This window comes from Emydura macquarii, unplaced genomic scaffold (genome assembly GCF_026122565.2).
Source record: "Emydura macquarii macquarii isolate MOO-44397 ecotype Brisbane River unplaced genomic scaffold, CSIRO-AGI_Emac_v2 contig_2246, whole genome shotgun sequence".
NCBI lineage: Eukaryota > Metazoa > Chordata > Testudines > Chelidae > Emydura > Emydura macquarii.
Window position 1 is genome coordinate 2441528 of NW_027132383.1, and position 19029 is coordinate 2460556.

At 51.3% G+C, this 19029-nt stretch overlaps 2 protein-coding genes across 4 annotated transcripts in view; one reads left to right on the forward strand and one right to left on the reverse strand.

Moving 5' to 3' along the window:
- HSF1 (heat shock transcription factor 1) overlaps window positions 1-3022 on the reverse strand; it is a 94481-nt gene extending 91459 nt beyond the window's left edge. The window contains exon 1 of one of the 2 annotated variants that reach the window (XM_067560151.1): window positions 2399-3022. In XM_067560151.1, the coding sequence (XP_067416252.1) occupies window positions 2399-2524 (126 nt within the window). In that variant the 5' untranslated portion in view covers window positions 2525-3022. The remainder of the gene's footprint in view (window positions 1-2398) is intronic. The other variant, XM_067560150.1, reaches the window with a different exon arrangement.
- A 184-nt stretch (window positions 3023-3206) lies between these two features.
- The window catches only part of BOP1 (BOP1 ribosomal biogenesis factor), a 95010-nt gene continuing 79187 nt past the window's right edge, over window positions 3207-19029 (forward strand). For both annotated transcript variants that reach the window (XM_067560136.1, XM_067560137.1), the window contains exons 1-2: window positions 3207-3344; window positions 4599-4793. In XM_067560136.1, coding sequence (XP_067416237.1) covers window positions 3321-3344; window positions 4599-4793 — 219 coding nt within the window. In that variant the 5' untranslated portion in view covers window positions 3207-3320. The remainder of the gene's footprint in view (window positions 3345-4598; window positions 4794-19029) is intronic.

Genomic DNA, 19029 nt, shown 5'->3' on the forward strand with positions numbered 1-19029 from the left:
AGTACGTTTAGTAAGTAGAGTGAGTTTAGTAAGTAACTGAAACCTAGTGAGTGCCTCTTTAAATGACCTGTTTGGCCAACCCAACCTACCCATACAGTTGACCAAGGTTAATGCCATTTCCCACCTCCAAATGCACTGATTAACGTTTCTCAGGTTATTGTTTCAGTCTTCACAACATAACACATCAGGCAGGACATAAACAAGTTAGATACCCAAATGCTGAGCTTTCATTTGATTTACAGATGTAACAAGTGTCTTGTTTCTGCAACTTATTTCTGAAGTTAGGATGTGTATCTATATTAGCAAGTAGATGGCGGAACGTGTAACATTGCATGGTACTAGACAGTTAAACAGGAGCTGGTCGAGAGCAGCTACACCTGCACAAGCTGTTGATTCCTCATATGAAGTCAATCTTCTGAATTACAATCTTTTCCACTCTTCTCAATATTAATAACAGAGGCTTATGATTTCACTTCCAAGTAAGACCTCAAATACAATACTGCAGTTTACAGATTGAGTTTATGAATGAAACACTGAGCATTAAACCTATAGAAAAATTCAAGAAATTTTTGTGCTTGCTCATTCTGTTAAATTAATGACCAAATGATGAGGAAGCATCTTTCCTTTGAACTCAAAGAAACACCTATCGGCTGCAACAGAATTTCCTTTCAAAGACTTTACTACATCAGTTCCTGATATTGTCCCTTTTCGTATAAAAACTGAAGTTTCCTCAGTTTGACAGAATGCAGGGGGATAGAAGCTTGCACAACTGCAACTCTCATTTTCATGGAAGCCCAGGTTCATGAAAAGTACTCAACATGCTGGACTTACAGCACGTTTCATAGGTTACAAAGACAGAAACACCACTGCAATAATCTAATCCAGTGGCTCTCAATGAGGGGTACATGTACTCCTGGGGGTATACAGAGGTCTTCCACAGGGTACATCAACTCATCTAGATATTTGCCTAGTTTTACAACAGGCTACATAAAAAGCACTAGCAAAGTCAGTACAAACTAAAATTTCATACAATGACTTGTTTATACTGCTTGCTATACTATATACTGAAATATAAAGTATACTATTTATATTCAATTGATTATTTTATAATTATAATGTAAACATGAGAAAGTAAGCTCTTCTCTGAACCTTCACCACATCCTTCCTGAATTGTAGACACTAGAATTGAACACAGTATTCCAGCAGCAGTTGCAGCAGTGTCACATTCACATATAGAGGTAAAATAACCTCTCTACTACTACTACTGTTCAGGAGATACAGTTCTACAATGGTTTATCCACACACACAGAAGTTGTACCAATTTAACTGTAATGGTATTATGCACCCAGTTATACCCATATGCTGGTGCTTATAGTGACACCCATAAAGAAAGGGGAACAATGTACAGCAGTATAAGGTATCTTTATACTGCTATAACTGCATAGGCACTTGGAGTTGTACTGATATAACTATTTCAGTCACAAACAAATTACCCCCCCTAACCAAAATAGTTTTACTTGTTTAAAAACTGTTTAGACAATCCCAAAACTTCAATGATTAAAGATCCTTGGGTGGTCTTTTAACAGGCATAGAGTATCAGCCTTTTTTCTAAGCAAGAGTGTTACACTAATTTAACCTAAAGTGTTCTTTTTTAAGCCAGTAGAAATGCCTGTATAGCCATTCTTGTAGCTCTTTAAGAGTAGCTTATTTCAGCTTAAACTGAAGAAGAGTGCCAACGCTGCCTTTTGTACCTTTTAAGAAAGTCAGTCCAAATCAAACCTTAAATTAAACCACCCCAACTTCCCTGTTTAAATCAAGCTCTGAGAGAAAGCTGGGAAGATCAAACACACTCAACAAAACCACATGCTCAATATCATGGATATTAACTAGAACGAGCAAACAACATTCCCCTGGGAGCAGCCTGAAAGATGCATCTCGGGCCTGATGCTGCGCTGGGTGCTCAGCTGGGCTAGGACGTGTGGCATGGTCACCGCTGCCCTCCAAAATCCTCCACGGCCTTCTCCCCCCAAGGCTCCCCCCACGGCTGCCATTGGCTCCCACGAAAGCAGTGCTCGGCGATTACATCTGGAAGGGCACCCCGGGCCGAGGCTGCCTTGTCCAAAGGCGAAGGGGGCCCGAAGGGTGGGTGGCTGCCTTCTGCGGGCGCAGCAGGAGGCTCTCTGGGGCCGCAGGGACGAAGGCTATGCCCAGCAAGGGCCCTACGGCGTGGCTCTCACACCCACTAGGAGGGCGGCGGCGGCGGCCCTGGCGAGAGGAGCCGAGAACGCGCGGGGAGCGGGCCGAGCCCCTGCGGCGGAGGGCGCCAGGGCCAGCCCCCCTGGGACAAAGCCCGGGCCCCGCCCCCGGGAGCGCGCTCCAGCCAGGCCCCGCCACTCACCGGGCTCCAGCAGATGAGCGGGTCGGTGTCGGGATCCTCCACCAGGGTCCACAGCTTGGTGAGGAAGGCGGGGACGTTACTGCCGCCGGGGCCCGCGCCCACCCCAGCCGCCCCCGGGCCCTCCATCCCCTCGGGGCCGGGGCTCAGCGCCAGGGGCCCGGCCACAGGCCCACGAGAAGCCGGGGCTCGCCGAGGCCCAGGAGCGCGGCGGGGCCCAGCAGCCGAGACAGACGCGAGGGGCCCGGCTCTGCGAGGGTCGTTAGCGCCGCCTCCTCCCGCCCTGGGGTCCGGCCGCTGCCTGCGCACTGAACCCCCCGGAGCCCAGCATGGCCGCCGCCATCTTGGGACGCCTCACACAGAGCCAAGCCCCCTTCCGAGCCAGCTGGGCGCATGCGCGGCTTCCCTACCATCCCGCCCCACCAGGCCCGGAGCTCTGCGCGTGCGCGTGCGCTCTCTCTCTCCCTCCTCGCCCCGCGCCCGGCCATTCATCGCGGCCGGGAGTGCCGCGCATGCGCGCACGGCGTGCCCCGAGGGGAGGGGCAGTGGGGGGGGGGGAAGAATGAGGTAGAAAACGCGCATGCGCTGGAGCCAACGGCGTCTCTGACCTTTGACCCCTCCCCCCTACCCTACTCCGTGTGGGGCCGGGCCGGAGTGTTTTTCCAGAGCGGATTGTCCCGGGATATCCCGACCCTGGGGGGAGGAGGGGGAGAAGCGAGAAATATTACCGGGGGCGGGGACGGAGCTGGGCGCCGTGACCTCTGACCTCCCCGTCCCCGCGCGTGGTGTCGGGGTGAGGGGGCGGGGCGGGGCGGCGCACGCGGGACTCGCTCGGCTCGGCCCGGCTCGGGGACGGGACTAGCCGCCGCTGGCCTGAGGAGAGCGGAGCGGAGCGGAGCGGTCGGGATTTATCCGGGACGGAGCCATGGAGCGAGCGGGGGGGAGCTGGGTGAGGCGGGGTCCCGGGACGGCGCGGGCGGGGGTGGCGCGAGCTGCCCCGACAAGCGCGGGGGGGCCCGGCCCGGCGCTGGGTACAGGAGTGCACATCCCCCTCCTCACTGCTGTTAGTAGGGCAGGGTTAATGGGGAGGAGCGCGTCCTGCCCAGCACGTGCTCGGCGCTGCACATCCCCACCCAGCGCTCCAGACCCTGCCCCACAGAGCTCCGGTTCTAGTCAATGAATTTAAATAAATAAACCCCCTTGTAGGCTATGAAAGGCTTTTATCTGAGGGTGGGGATGTGTATGTGAAGGACCTCTTTGGGAAGAGAAGTTTCTGAGGGGGCATCAGTGGAAGGGAGGTGCACAGGAGACACAAATATAGGGATCAGGCCACCACTCCTGGGCAGCAAATAGGCAGCACCGAGTGGTTGAAAGGTTCCAAATGAGGGGTAACTAGAGATGCACTCTGTGATAAAGCAACATGTTGCTCCCAGGGAGGTAATGCAAAGGTTAGATTCCAGGAGCCAGAGCTGTGACTGGAAAGCAGGTCAGTGGCAAAGCTGTCCCCTAAGTAGGAAGAGGAAAAAAATAAGTTAGCAGTAAGAGAAAGATGAAGGCATTAAGGCAAGTGTAGGCACACTATTTAGTGGGGAATGAGAGCTAATAATCGACAACACCAAGGTCTTTAATGCCTACTTTGGTTCGGTTTTCACTAAAAAAGGTTAATTGTGACTGAATGGTTAATACAATATTAACAACAAGGGGAAAGGAACACAAGCCATAATAGAGGGAGGGGAAAGGGAGGGGAACAGGTTAAAAGATATTTAGATAAGCTTAGGTGTATTCAAGTTAGCAAGGTCTGACAAAATTTGGCCTAGGGTACTTAAGGAACCAGTTGGATGCAATCTGGAACTATTCAATATCCTTTTCAAGAACTCCTGGAGGGCGGGTGAGGTCCCACACACGGCTGGAGAAGGGCAAACATATTACCTACATTAAAAAGGGGAACAAAGCAGTTGTGAAAAAGACCAATATTTTTCTGGGGTGTATCAACAGGATCTTTATATGTAAGACACGGGAGGTAACTGTCCCACTCTACTTGTCACTGGTGAGGCCTCAGCCTGGAGTACTGTGTCCAGCTTTGGGCACCAAAGAGAGTAGATGAGGCCTTAGACAGTGGTTAGCTGTGAGGATACTATCTCTGTAGCACAGGGCTTAGGAGGAGACCATTGGGAGTTCTGTGACGCTTGCTGTTTCCTTTCAGCTGTCCCTTCGCAGCACTGAGGCACTGGAGGAGCAAGACCGAGAAAGTGATGATTTGACAGACAGCGAAGAGAGCGTCTACTCTGGGCTAGAGGATTCTGGAAGTGACAGCAGCACAGAGGAGGAGACGGCGGAGGACCAGGATAGCGGTGTTACGGGGAAATTGAAAGGCAGTTCACTCTCAAAAAAGGCACAAGTAAGTGTGAAATTTCAGCACATACGGGTATTATACCAGTATAATATGGGTGCCTTGTAGCTATTCCCTGAGTGCTCCCTTAACATGTAACTTCACCTTAGAAAGACAATTCCATGCCCAAGAAATCAGTGCTCTCTTCCCCCATCCTTCCCAGTCAACGATGTTTATGGGTCACATGCCAAATGATTTGCCAGTTTGGGTGACTCCTCCTTGATCTCATGCCTTGAAGTTTTCAGTTTGCAGGCCAGTGGGGGAGAGAGAGAGGGACTGTGTGTGTGTGTGTGTTAGTCATAATAATGAAACGCGCCTCATGCAGCTGAATCTCTTATTATTGGGAATGTGCTTATTAAGCATGTGGTTTATTGTTCTGTGTGGTGACAACATAGGACAGACTTTCCAGATTGTATTGTTCAGCCAGCCTCAAAAGCAGCATGGCTGAACTGAAAGCCGGGGAGAAGCGGTACTGAGAGAGGAGGCTCTCAATGTGCTTTCACTGCAGTGAAGTGTCATAGGAAGCTGTCGTGTTATTTGCGTGTTAATAACTAAAGGACTTCTATGTCTCTTGCCATTTCCAGAGTCTGTAGTAATGATGCTTCATTCTCCTGTAGTGCCCTTCAGCTGAATGCAAATACTTAACTGTGTACAACTCCTATAAGCAGCTGGCATGATCCCCGTTTCACAGATTAGGAAACTGAGGTACAAGACCACATCTAGACTAGGAAAATAAGTAATATTTACAATAGGCAAGTTAAAGTTTAACTAACACATTTTTAAATGCTAATATAGTCAGCGTTCATTTAAGTGTTAAACCCTGCCTACGATAACACACTCCTACAGAACGGCACTGGGATTGCCACGCTGGATCAGACCTGATGTCTGTCCTGTCTCTGAGAAAGGTGTAGGCACCCCACATTAGACAGGTGTGAGATAATCTGTCCCCACATTTGGTGTCTTTCTAACCCCTTGCAGTTAGATTAGTTTAGACCCTGGAGCATGAGGTTTAGTGACTTGTTTTCCTGGCCTGTGCTTGGTCCGAGAAGGGAAGTGGTTTTACAAAAAGCCCACACAGCCAGTGGCAGAGGCAGGAGGAGAACCCAGGATTCTTGGCTTGGACCACATTCCATGAGCCCATAAACAAGACTGGTCCCTGTTGTTCTCCTCCTAGAACTGTAGCTATGTTATGTACTAACCACACAAACTGCAGGTGGTGTGTAGGGCTCTAAGTTTGAGGTGAATAGAGTAACTTCAGTAAATGAGGATTGCTAGTTGTGATTGTGAATTCAGTGCCTTCCTGTCTGAAAGCCATGGCTGGTTCCCTGCTGGATCCACCCCAAGTTCTTTAATCTCTCTTCAGTGTCTTTGAAGCCTCTCAACTGTACTGGAGTTTACTCCTCTTGGGTCCAACTCCACCCTGCATACATATTGCTATCTTTCAGGAGCTTGCGTGGCCGGTAGCTGGGAAGCAAAGCTGTGACATTGCAGCTTAAGTGAAGTTAAACACTGCTGTGTTTAACTGTGCACTGAGTCTTCTCGAGCTCCATTTGTGCTGCCTTTACTCAACAGCACAGCCTGTAGAAGGGTGGAGTCAGCAGGGAATGGGCTCATCTGAAGAGACATGGCCTTGAATAGGACTCTTGTGCTAACCGGGCTCTTGGTTGTGTCCCCCCTTCTGCCTCGCTCCTGCTATGAGGCAGGAGTAACTTGTTGGCTGTGCAGCAGTGTTTTATTAAAGCAAGATCCGTTTCCCCTCCCTCTCCTACGCCTCACTTCATACTCTGCGCTTGTACGCCCAACACTCTGCACTGGCGCCATGCACAGCTCAACCCCAGATGGGTGTTTTGTGGTGATTGGCGACATGGGAATGGGAGGACCTGTAGGGTATAGCTTCAGGCATATAGAATGGCTGTGCATTGCAGGTCTGTTCATGCAGAGGGTTATCTGGCACAATATGCTGGGTGTGTTGAAGGTAGAGTGGTAGCTGTAACTGGATTTCCTTTTTTGAGGAGGGGCATCTGAGGGGTTTCGCACAAGGAAAAGCTATCAGACTGGGCCAGAAATCCAGTTACTTTTTGACTTCACTTTAAAAAAAAAAAAATCCTTACCACGTTTGCAGTAATTTTCCAATGTGTGTGTTAAACAAGAGCCTCCATTTCCCACCCACTCCTCTTCTCCTGGGTTCTGCAGCAAAGTCATAATATGGGATTTATCATTAGCAACTGATGTGGAACAGACAGTAAATGAGGAGAGGTCTTGCATTTCTCCAGCAGATTGCAGATCCCCAAACACTTTGTGGATACATAGCCTATACCAGGGGTTTTCAACCTTTTTTAGAAACTGTACCCCTATGGTCTCAAGGTTTCACCGGAAGTATCCCTTCATGGTTTTCATTCTACTTGATGTTACCACGGTTACAATAAAAGATATAATGGCCTAAAATACAATCAAGACCATTTTCTATTTTATTTATTTTATTTTTTTTTTACTTTTGCACTTCTGAGTCGTCTTGTGCAGGGCCATCCCTAAGGGTGTGGGGGGCCCGGGGCAAAGCACACTCTGTGGGCCCCTCACCCGGCTCCAGTGGCATACACAGGGGCCAAGCCTGCATTTGGGCATCCCCTCCCCAGGTTTCATGCCCCCCCCAACCTCCCCCCGTGCAGGGCTGGAGAGGACTCCAGCTCCCACAAGATGGTGTCGCCCCCCCCAGCTTCCAGGAGGAGTCTGTACCTGCTGGGAGCGGGGAACATGCTGCTTACCTTCTCCTGTGCAGGGCGGCAGAGCCAGCTCTGGCCAGGCTCCGCCATCCCCTGCCCCCACACTTACCCGCCCCGCACTTACCCGCCCGCTGCGCCTGGCTCTGGCCAGGCTCCGCCACCCTCTGCACTTGCCCGCTGGCTGTGGCTGGGCTCTGCCACCGCCCGCCCGTGCACTTACCCTCCAACCCCCTTGAACTTACCTGCTGCTCTCCCCGCATTTACCTGCCGCACAACGCACGGCTCTCCTGTTCCAGCCTGGTGCCGGCTCGGACAGGGCGGTCTCACCCCCTGGCATGGGGAGGTGCCTGGCTGGCCCTTCACGACGCGCAGCAGGGACGGGGGGCGCAGGAGGCCTCAGGCCGGCCCCCGGAACACCCTCGGTAGACAACTGCCCACCTCCTGCCCGGTCCAGTGCACAGCTGGGAGGCGGGCTGCAGCCGCCCGATCCTGTTGTGTATCCCATGCGGTACTCTGAAGTACCCCAAGGGGTACGGATATCCCTGGTTGAAAACCTCTAGCCTAGACACAAAGATGAATGAGGCCAACTGTAGAGTGGAACAGAGCAGCTGTTTAACAGCACATGGCAACCTTAGGCCTGGTCTACACTGGTGGCTTAATTCGAATTAAAGTTCTTTAATTCGAATTAATTACTCCTGTGTCTACACTTGCACATTGTTAATTCAAATTAAGGAGCCTTTAAAATCGAATTAATAAAACCACCTCTGCAAGTGGATTAGCACCTGAAGTGCATCAGTTAATTCGCATTAGTGTGAGTGTGGTTACAATGGGACTTAATTCGAAATAATTGGCCTCCAGACTGTATCCCATGATGCCCCATTTCAGTACCCTCCCCCAAAGCAGCCCCGGGAAGATTTAAATCTTCATTTCCTGTGGTGAATGGGTTTAAAATCCAAGCTGCGATCACTGCGATCACCCTCCCCCTCCCCCCCCCACACACACAACAAGCCCTTTGCAGTTTGTCTATTTAAGGGTTTGAAAGATTTCACCACCCCCCTCCCCGCGTAGTGAATGCGTTTTAACTGCCCAGCAAGACTTTTGCAGTTTGTCCCTTTAAGATTGGTCCCTTTGAAAGTTTAGCCCTTTAAAGTTTGTCCCTTTGAAAGATTTCATCACCCACCCCCCTCCCTGCGTGGTGAATGCATTTTAAATGCCAGCAGTGAGAGGAAATTCTTTGCTACATTGTTTCAGTGGCCATCATGGAAATTGATACTTTCTTAAGAGTTTATTCCCAGTGCTACATGTGGATACATTATATCATGCTTTCCATCACTGAAATGGAAACATTTGTATCACTGTATTAATATACTAACTGACTCTGTTGTTAATTATCTTACATTCTACAGACACCTGTAGAATCAAAATCAAAGGCAAGCAATATACAGGGGATGGTAGGGGGAGCATAAAAGGCAAACAGCATACAGTTCTAAAGTAATCCAGGATAAGCTGCGATGTATTTGTCATGGTCAAAATGAGAGCATAGTTCAGCTGGCTCCATGTGCCTGCAGCAATGGCGATCGGGGGAGTAAAAAACAGCATGAAAATCCTTTTCCTGTTTGTTTGGGGGTGGGAGAAGCAGTGCTGCATCCTGGGATGATGACACTCATCACAACAGCCTCTATGGTTAGTTTCACTGTGGGATAGCTTCCCACATTGCACTGCTTTCTAATTCAAATTAAAGCTGGCCAGTGTGGACGCAAGAAACCAGCACAAACACTGTAGTGTGGACAGTCTGCAGCACTTTCTATAAATCGCTTTCTGCTGCAGTGTAGACATAGCCTTACATAATTTTGGGTCTCATTGAAGCTGTGGGGATATTTAAGGAGGCAGAATTTCTTCAGGACCCTGTTCCTCTAGTGTGATATGGACGGACTCTTTAATGACTGCAAGAAGTAAAATAAATTAAAAAAATGGTCCCATGCCATACAAAAGATGCCACCTGCAACAGCACCGCACCTTGTAGTGATTCTGCTGGGACCCTGCTTTGGTGCTGACTCAGAAATACTGGCCTTTTCCCTGAAATTTCCCAGTTGTTCCCACTGGTGGAGTGTAGACAAGGAGCCAACAACGGCCAGCGTCTTAACCCCAATAGCCTCTAGACCTGCTGTCAGAGTGATGATGTGATGGTGCCCTACTGTTGCTACCAGCTGTGGAGTTGCCCAAATTGTAGCAAGTGTAGAAAATCTCGGGGGGGGGGCAAGGCCCAAAGGAAGAGCACCACCTATCAAATTTTCTAACTGCACCTCTGTGTGCCTTTGTCTCTTCTCAAAATGCTCACCTGACTCTGCTTCGTTTACGAGATCTGACAGGCTGACAATGCAGGGCAATGGAGATGATCCTTCATGTGTGTTTGCACTGAAGCTTCCCTGAAAATGGACTTCTGATTTCAATGCCAGAGTAGGGTGTGAGGCAGAAAGCTTGCAGTCCGATACAATTGTGAAAGGAAGTACAGCTTACTAGCACGGGGCATAAATCCTTCATTTGGCATACACTTTTCCAAGTTCCAAAGTTTAAACTGAATATTCTGAACGCTGATTGGACTAGATGCCCTCTTCTAAAATAGTCAGGTGGTTCATGACAGATTCCTTTTGTGGTGGGTTGAACCCTGGTTGTTTGGAGCAGTGTTTGATGTTGGGTGCTAAACGCAGCTAGCATAGACATGGCCTGTGTGTCCTGTATGATCTGTCCTCTCCTCTGTCTAGTGACTGGGAGTGGCCAGACTTCACTGAAGTGAGAGCTGTATTGTTAACCTGCCAGCAATCCACGGGCTGTGTAAAAATAGTGGCTCAGTCACCAATATGAATGTGGAGATGCAGGACGCTCAGAGTGTAGGTCCTGGTATGCATTTCACACCACGTCAGATACAGTTCCTCGTGGCTCAGATGTGGCTGAATAGCCAAGCAGTGTTCAGCATCCACCTGGGAAGGCAGGATTGGCCTGTTGGAATGAACTAACCAGATGGTTCTAGAGCAGGGCACCTAACCCAGGCCCTCATTTAAACCTTGCTGTTTTGCCTCAGATGGGACACGTAACCTCCAGGGTGCGTCTCACAGGATGGGTCACTCGATGATCACCTGTGCTGTTCATTCCCTCTGAAGCACCTGGCACTTGCCACTGTCGGCCGACAGGACACTGGGCTAGATGGACCGTTGGTCTGACCTGGTATGGCCATTCTTGTGTTCTGTACTGAAGATGGGGGCGGCCCTGGGTGGCAGTGTAGAATCCCTTGATTTGCGCTCAGACCTGCCCCATCCCGGCCCAGCGGAAACGGACAGTTCTTTTCATTGTTGTTCTGTTGATTGTAATGATTGGGCGTCTGCAGACTGAGCTTGATAAGTTTATGGAGGGGATGGTATGATAGGACAGACTAATTTGGCAGCTGACTGATTTTTGACCATTAGTGGTAAATATGCCCAGTGGCCTGTGACGGGATGTTAGATGGGGCGGGAGGTTCTGAGTTACTACAGAGAATTCTTTCTTGGGTGTCTGGCTGGTGAGTCTTGCCCACATGCTCAGGGTTTAGCTGATCGCCATGTTTGGGGTTGGGAAGGAATTTTCCCCCAGGACAGATTGGCAGAGGCCCGGGGGGGGGGGGAGGGGGGTGGTTCACCTTCTGCATGGACACCTGCAGCATGGGGCATGGGTCACTTGCTGGTGGATTCTTTTTAAAGTCTTTAAACTATGATTTGAAGACATCAATAACTCAGTCATAGGTTAGCAGTCTATTACAGGAGTGGGTGTATGAAGTTCTGTGGCCTGCGTTGTGCAGGTCAGACTAGATCATAATGGTCCCTTCTGACCTTATAGTCTATGAGAGTTAACAGGAGGAGGGGACCATCAAATATCATAACTGCTGGTGTGGAGGTTTTGTTTTTGGTTCAGTTCCATGCATCTGCACTTTGGGGCCTGGTGGGGCATCAGGACCCACTTGGCGTTTGCAGGGGTCCTGGTGCTGCCTGATCTGGGTTGCATTCTTGCTTCTGTCCCTGAAAGGAAGTCCCAATATCAGGCAACATACAGTGATGTGGGTAAGGGCTTCCTTTCCTGTCTCTTGCATTAAAGCACTTCTGGGATAGCTTCTCTAGCTAACGAGACACATGGAGATCCCCAAGCTGCTTTTGCCAGGTTCTCCCAGGGGACCTCTATCCTCAGCCCAGAGTTGTTCTCCACTCCAAGCAGAAGGAGCAGGATGCTGACGCTGCATCTTGAATCTGAAGTAGGAAGGGGATTGGCCCTCTGGGGGGCAGTGAAGCGGCGGTTGGAGGGCACCCAGGAGCAGGATAGGGATGAATTGCTGTGTTGCGTAGGGGAAAGGAAGGAGAGCAGGAAAGAGCTCCTTAGGGGGCATTCCAAGGGACTGTTAAGCACGGTTTTGGGAGGCAGTGAAGAGAAACGTGCCTTGCTCAGCCAGACTGTGGAAGCTTTAGGGAGGAAGGTCCAGGATGACAGTCCCCACCAGGTCTTGCGGCTTCTCTGAGGTTCCTGGTCAGTTCTGCGGATTCTGTCTGATGCTTCTTATGAACGGGGATGAAACATTTTACCTTACCGTAAAAATTTCAGGGAAACTCAGTGCCCCAACGAGTAGATCCATCTGTTTTGGTCCACCACGTCTTCTGCCAAACTTGTGAGCTACAGATCCTCTAACCTACAGCAGGTCAGTGTGAGGGCAGTCTAGCTTTGAGCATAAAGCTGACACTCTTCGCCCACAGCCATCTTCTGAGTCCGCCATTCTGCTCTCTCCTTCCTCTTTTCAGAGCAGTGGCTTTCAGCAAGGTGGTGGAGCTGATGGACTAGTCCTAATTTAGATTCAGTGTGAGGATGTCCAAATGATCAGCTGTCTTGTCAGCCTCTTAATGCATGTCTAGCCCTTGGAGCTTGGCCATCTCTTTTGCTAGACGTTTGTATCTTGCCTCCTGGCTGTGAGAACTGTGACCAGATCAGAGAGCAGTGGTGAAACAGAAGAAGAATAAAAAATGGTCAGGTCAAAGTAATACAAAATAATCCGTGTTGGTCTAGAGATCTCCACACAGAAAACAAGCTTAAATGATAGCAGGAGGGTGGTGGTGGCTTCCATAGCAAAAGCCTGGGGGAACAGCACTCTGGTATTTGGGTTGTATGTTCTATGTGCCTTATGTTGATCCCTGGTGTTTGCAAAGTCCGTTCATGAGCTCTTCTAGTCTGATGCTGTGGGAAAGGAAGATCTTGAGAGCGTTGGTGCGTCAGAAACCTGTCTTCTTTGGTCACACGTGCAGACAAATGATAGGGGCAGCTGTCTGTTGGGAATGGAAGTGTATGAAAGACCTACTGAATTACGAGCCAAAGTGACTAAGCGGCTTCCATGTTTGTGTCTGACACGTATTTCTTTATAAATCATAACTTTTATGGAAATAAATGACAGGTTCCCATCCTGGACATCTCGCTTTGTTCAGGAGTGACCCAGGAGTGCTTTGCAAGTCTGTTGGGGCTAAATGTTGGGAAGGAGACAGTGGTAGGGTTCGTTTGTCTGGCTCCCTTGGGGAGGGGTAAGCTAAGAGTCTCTGAGCACTCTGGGAGCGGACACCAAAAGGGGTGTCCTGTCATCCTGTGAAAGAGAAACCAGCGTGTGCTGCGAAAGTTCCTAGGCAAGAAAGGGGCTGTTGTCCTTCCACATCCACAGCTAGTGTCTACCTCACACTCTCGTCCCTCATTCAGGAATATAATGAGGGGGGGGCACTAGGATACCTGGACTTAGGAGAGGTGGCATCAGCTGCAATTTGGAGAGAAAATAGCTAACCCGTGTGGCAGGCAGGTTGTTCTGAGTGGATGGGGTGGTAGAGGAGAAGGCTCTGCCGTACGCTGTGGCAGGAAAGCTCTGGGCTTGTTCTCCTGTAATGGCAGGGCCAGGAAACGCTTGTACCTGAGCAGAACGCAAAGTGCAAGAGCATCATGCTAATCCACCGCGGGGTTTATGCCAGGGTAGGAGAGGACACTCATACTGCAGCTAGACTGATGTAGCTGGGAAGCAAAGCTCTCCCTCTGTCCAGGAGTCATGCAGCACACTCATTTCCCTAGCTCCTCCAGCTCTCAGTGCAGTGGCCTTTCTTGGCACCCCTGGTCATCGCCAGTCCCATGTGTCCGTTGATAAGCCATGATCCAGTCTGAGCAGGGAGGTGCTGAACGGAGTTGTGCTGCCCCACTCCTCCTCCGGGCCAAAAGGCCCCTGCCACCTGCCTGTTGGCAGACTCGAAGCCTCCGCTCTTAGTGCCTTCCTAGGTTACAGGGTTGTGTAATTATTAGGCCATCGCTGTCAGGTCAGGTTTCCTGCTAATGACTTCCAGCATTTGACAGGCCGTGCTTGCGTCCTTGGCAGCCCCTGTGCTGAATGGAGCTGCCTGGCTGTGCTCTCCAAGGTACGGGTGCAAAGCCCAGGGGCCTGCAGCTGAAGACCATGCTGAGTTGTTTGTTTGCTGCTTTTATAATCCAGGAAGGCCCCTCGACACAGTTCTTCTCTCTGGGGCCCCATGAAAGAGCCACTGCTGCAGGAGAGAGAGAGCCTGGAATAAATGTGTCCCCTGCTGGGGCTAGGCCGCTCTCGGACACTGTCAGTGCAGAGCTTGCGCAAAGACTGGTGCTAGGAGCAGATTTAATCCTTCCCTCCCGCTGCCACGAACGTCACACTCTTCAGATCAGCAGGGGAGCCCAATCAGATGCTCTGTTTATAAAGGATTCGGAGCACACAGTGTATGAGTGAGTCTGCAGTACATTACCCTCCGTGCTGCCCAGTCACTGCACCTGTTCCTTCCCTTAGCCCCGAGCCTTTGACTGCGTAGCGCATTTGTCTGTCTGCACGTCCAAGGCCTGCTTAGGCCCTTCCTATGCCTGAAGCAAACCAAACATGGCCAGAGGTGGGTGTTGCTTTCTCACTGACCGAGGACCTTGCCCTCTCTATTTCTGAAGTCCCCTCTCATTTGTGGCACTTGGTGGCTGCTGCTGTTATTGTCCAAGGGCATCTCCGCCAGTGTGATCAGGGCTTTCTGCCTGCAGCTAACATGGGTGGCAGGGTGCTGCTGGCAAGGCAAGGATTTGGACTGGAAACTTAGCCTGGTGTCTGTAAGACCTGCAGTGCTTGCCCCTAAACAGCTAGCGGTAATGCTAGAGCAGCTGGGTGTGAAAGGAGCGGTGTGAGTTCAGTAACTGCTGCTAACAAACCTCTCTTCAGCAACCTTGGGCTAACGGCACTTTGCTTTTAGTGATTCATAACCAGAGGTTGCAGACCCCCCACCCCTTGACTTGTTTCCCCCAGGAAGTATGTGCAGCTGGGGTGTCGGCTCTTCTGAAGGAAAGACCCTCTCCCCCCCACACCTGGCGCTGAAGGACCTGCCTCTTCCTGTCCTCCTCTTGGTTCTCTCTGGTGCTTCGTTTGGAGTCGTGGTTGCTTTGTTGATCCCAGTTAAAGCAGCAGGCAAAGCGTCTTTGGAGGGGTGATGTCTGTGGAGGACTCTGTTCCTTGCTGCCCTAAGGGGGGGAAGTTGGCAGTCAGACAGGACAGAAAGAAGCTGTCTCTTGCGCCACATCCTGGCATCAGTGCCTGGGCCTGGGGCCTCTCAGTACTCAGCATCTCCGCTATGCCTGAGACACTCAGACTTCTTGAGCAGCTATCCCAGGCATCAGATCTTGGCTGCTCCAGTTGGAACACGCTGCCTTCGAATTCACTGAACTGGCAGAGCTTGGGCTGCTCCAAACCCCATTTCTGCATGTTCCAGGTTAGGTGTGCAGCTGGATGGAGGGCAGCAGCGGCAGCATCCTGGGCTCAGCACAGAGACTCCCTGTTACGGTAGCAAAGAGCAGTCTAGGGTTCTAGTTCTGGTGTACATACGCTGCCATGAGCTGGAGACAGCTGCCCTAATAACAGCTGGTCAGAGCTAACGTCCTCAGGCAGCCCTCCAGGCTCCTAAGGCGGATCTCGACTCCCAAGGCCAATTGTCCAATAACCCTTCCTTTGCCTCCTAGAGGCCCATACTCAAACCAGTGAGACCCAGGTAGGTCTTGCCTGGTGAATACTGCTTCTGAGAGACTGATGGATGTATCCTGGCGTTAACACTGCTACTGGGAGGGAGGCTGGGGCATCTGCAGCCAGAAAGATAAGATGTCCTCTGTGGGATGCAGCTGGAGCTCCCACCATCATGTCTCTGGGCTGGGTCATGCAGCTCAGCAGACGAGCTCCCTTCTGACCTTTAAAATCAATGGAAGTTTCAGAGCCATGCAGGCAAATTCTTTGAATTACAGGGACAGATGAGACCAAACGCTTCTGCTGTTCACAGTGTGCGGTCCTGGCCGGCCCAGGCTGTAAGTTAGGGGGTTTGCTCTGACTCTCACAGATGCTGCCATTCTCGCTCCTGTTGCTGTACAATGCAGAGGAATTGGTTTGGGACGTTGTGAGTCTGGGCTCATAGAGCAGCCTGCAAAGACTTGGATTACTGCCAGAAACTCAGCCATCTAGCGCGCTCTGAGGATCCGGCTACACTGCAGTTAGACCCTTGGGGCTGCGGGCCAAGGGGATGTTAAACTGTGGTGTGGACATTTGGGCTCGGGCTGCAGCCTGGGCTCTGGGACCCTCCCACTTCACAGGGTCCCCGAGCCCGAAGATCTGCACAGCAATTAAACAGCCTTTGGTCTGAGCCCCACGAATCTGAGCCAGCTGGCCCTGGCCAGCCATGGGTTCTAACTGCAGGTAAAACAGACCTTCGGAGCGCTGGCGACTTAGGCGTGGCTCACTAATGAAAGGGGATTTGCTGGTTCCATCCTAATTCATATCACAGCACTGCCACGCGGTTTGGCACAACATGACATGACTGGCAAGCAGAGTCAGCAGAGGGCCAGCACTGGACTAGCAGGGGCTGCTGCAGGTCAGCGTTGGGAGAGCTTGGGGAGCAGAGAGGCCAAACAAGGGTGCTGTAGCTCAAAGAGTCAGGAACTTGCAAGTCTGAATTCTGGCCTTCAACCGTCTTCCTCTGTTAATCTGTTAAGCTGTGATCGGCAGGCTGGATTTGAGTCTTCGCCATTCCAAAGTCAAGTCTTCCATCGTCTTTAGCAGGGTCCAAAGAAGAGCAAAGGCCCTGCACCATCCCTTTCCGTTCAGCCGTGGATGTGTCCCAGCTTGGCAAAGGTGTGAAGGAAACCTAGCAGTCCAGACAAAAATCTACTAGCAGGCCTCTGCCGAAAACATCAGCAAGTGCAGCCCCTGCTGCTCCCAGCCCTCTCAGCCACGTGCACACTGCGTGTGTCTCTCACTTCCTACAAGACTCCCGTGCACACTTCTTTCACACACTGGACACCCGCAACAGCTGCCACTGTGACTAATCGCACACCCCAGCTCACTGCTCCCATTCCTCTTGTCCCTCCTCCCCCCATGCTGTCACTAGTCACCCCACATTCATCCTTTCTCCCCTCTTCCCAGATGGGCCTGAGGTCTGGCCCTGATGGCTGGTCTCTTGCCTCTGCACCACCACTTCCCCAGACCTGCCAGCGAGCCAGAAATTCTGCTTTACTCCCTCCTCCTTTTGGAATGGGGCAGCTGGAACGGGCGGGTTCTTGGTCCTTCCCTGATGAAATGTAATGAGCCAGGTATTTTCCATCATGTTCAGATGAGGGGGGACTGGCTGCAGGCAGAGTTCTGTGGTGCTGGTCTAAGCCAGTGGGGGGATGAGGAGAGGAGAATGTAGGCCCGGGGACGGGGAACCCAGCAAAGCCGCTGAGTTTTGCTCAGTCTACCTGGGTAAGTCTACACTGCAGTTAAACACATGGGGCTGGCCTGGCTCAGCTGACTAGGGCTGTGGAGTTACGAAATTGCAGTGAAGATGTTTGGGTTTGGGCTGAAGCCCAGGCTCTGGGACCCACCCCCTCGTGGAGCCAGAGCCTGAACATATACACTGCAGTTAAACAGCCCCCTGAGTCAGCTGTACCCCTGTGGCACAGGCCCGGGAGCGGCTGGAGGACAGAGGGCCTCTGTTAGCTGCTGCTGTGCTGCGCACTGAGCTGAGGCAGTGAATGCCACTCCCCCACAGGCCCAAGAGCATAGCAGCAGCTCTCACCCCACTCAGCTGCAGCTTAACTCATGCTTGGTTCACCTTTTTAAGGCTTTTTTGCAGCCACGTGGGCTAGAGGCTCTGTAAACACAAGGCGAGATCCTGCCCACGTGGCTGGGGCATGCTGTACTTTGACAGGAAAGCTGGCTGCTCACCCCGGTCCAGCCGACGACAGGGTTACAGGGCTGAACTTCGGTCCGCACGCGAGGTCAGATGTGGTTCGGGTGGATTTTAGTGTGATTTGTTGGCAGTCACTTCTGTTATGTTTTTCAGATGTAGCCTCCTGTGGCTGTGCTTTGTGGTTCCCGGCCTACTTTAAATGTTGGTATGGTCGTTTGTTCTCCTGCCTTCTGTCTCCCTTGTCCTCTCTGCGGGTGTGTGTTTTATCTTCCTTCTTCCTCACTTTCCTTTCTGCGCTTTACCATCTCACTCATTCTTTTTCCTCCTTTCCCCAATCTTGTTTTATTTGGGAGTGAAAGGCATCAGCAGAACCAGATGTGGGGGTGTAGAGAACTGGAATCGTGGGAGGCTGCGGATCAGGATGGAAGTCTCACATTAGCCATGGGTGGGAGGCTCCCTTCTCCCATCAATCACCCTGACGGCAGCCAGGTGTAGTCTCCTGTCCTGTCTATGATGTGAAACTGAACTGTTGCTGAAAATGACCTGGAGGAACGTGCTCCTCCGATCCAGTGGTGAAAAGTCTTTCAGTTTCGTTGGTTCCTGTTGGGTGACAACTGTGTTCAGCACCGGTTAACTTTTCTGTGTTGCTGACTCATAGAATCACAGAAGATGAGGGCTGGAAGGGACCTCAGGAGGTATCTAGTCCAGCCCCTGGTTCAAAGCAGAACCAACCCCAACTAAATCATCCCAGCCAGGGCTTTGTCAAGCCGGGCCTTGAAAACCTCTAAGGATGGAGATTCCACCACCCCCCAGGTAACCCATCCCAGTGCTTCACCACCCCCCTAGGGACAAAGCTTTTCCTAATATCCAACCTAGACCTCCCGCACTGCAACTTGAGACCATCGCTCCTTGTTCTGTCACCTGCCACCACTGAGAATAGCTCACCAAATGCACGCACAAACTTACCTCCTTCGTTGCCCCCACCTGCCTGCTGTGGCTTTGGAGCCAGGAGCTGCACCTCGGACAATTGTTCAGATTTTCCTTCTTAGCTTTTTAGTGTTGCATGCTGCCCTCTAGTGGACTCCATTGTTCCGGCAGCTGGGTCTGTCAAGGGGAGCTCTTTATTGGTTTGATCTCCGAACAAAGCCCCAGTTTTTATCCACAAATCCATAACCGAGTTCAAGCAGAAATTAAAGGGGCACTAATCTACGAAATGGCCTCACACTTGACCTCCGGGTGAGATGAACCCAGTCAGAGCGATCACTCCTCACAGGAGAACTG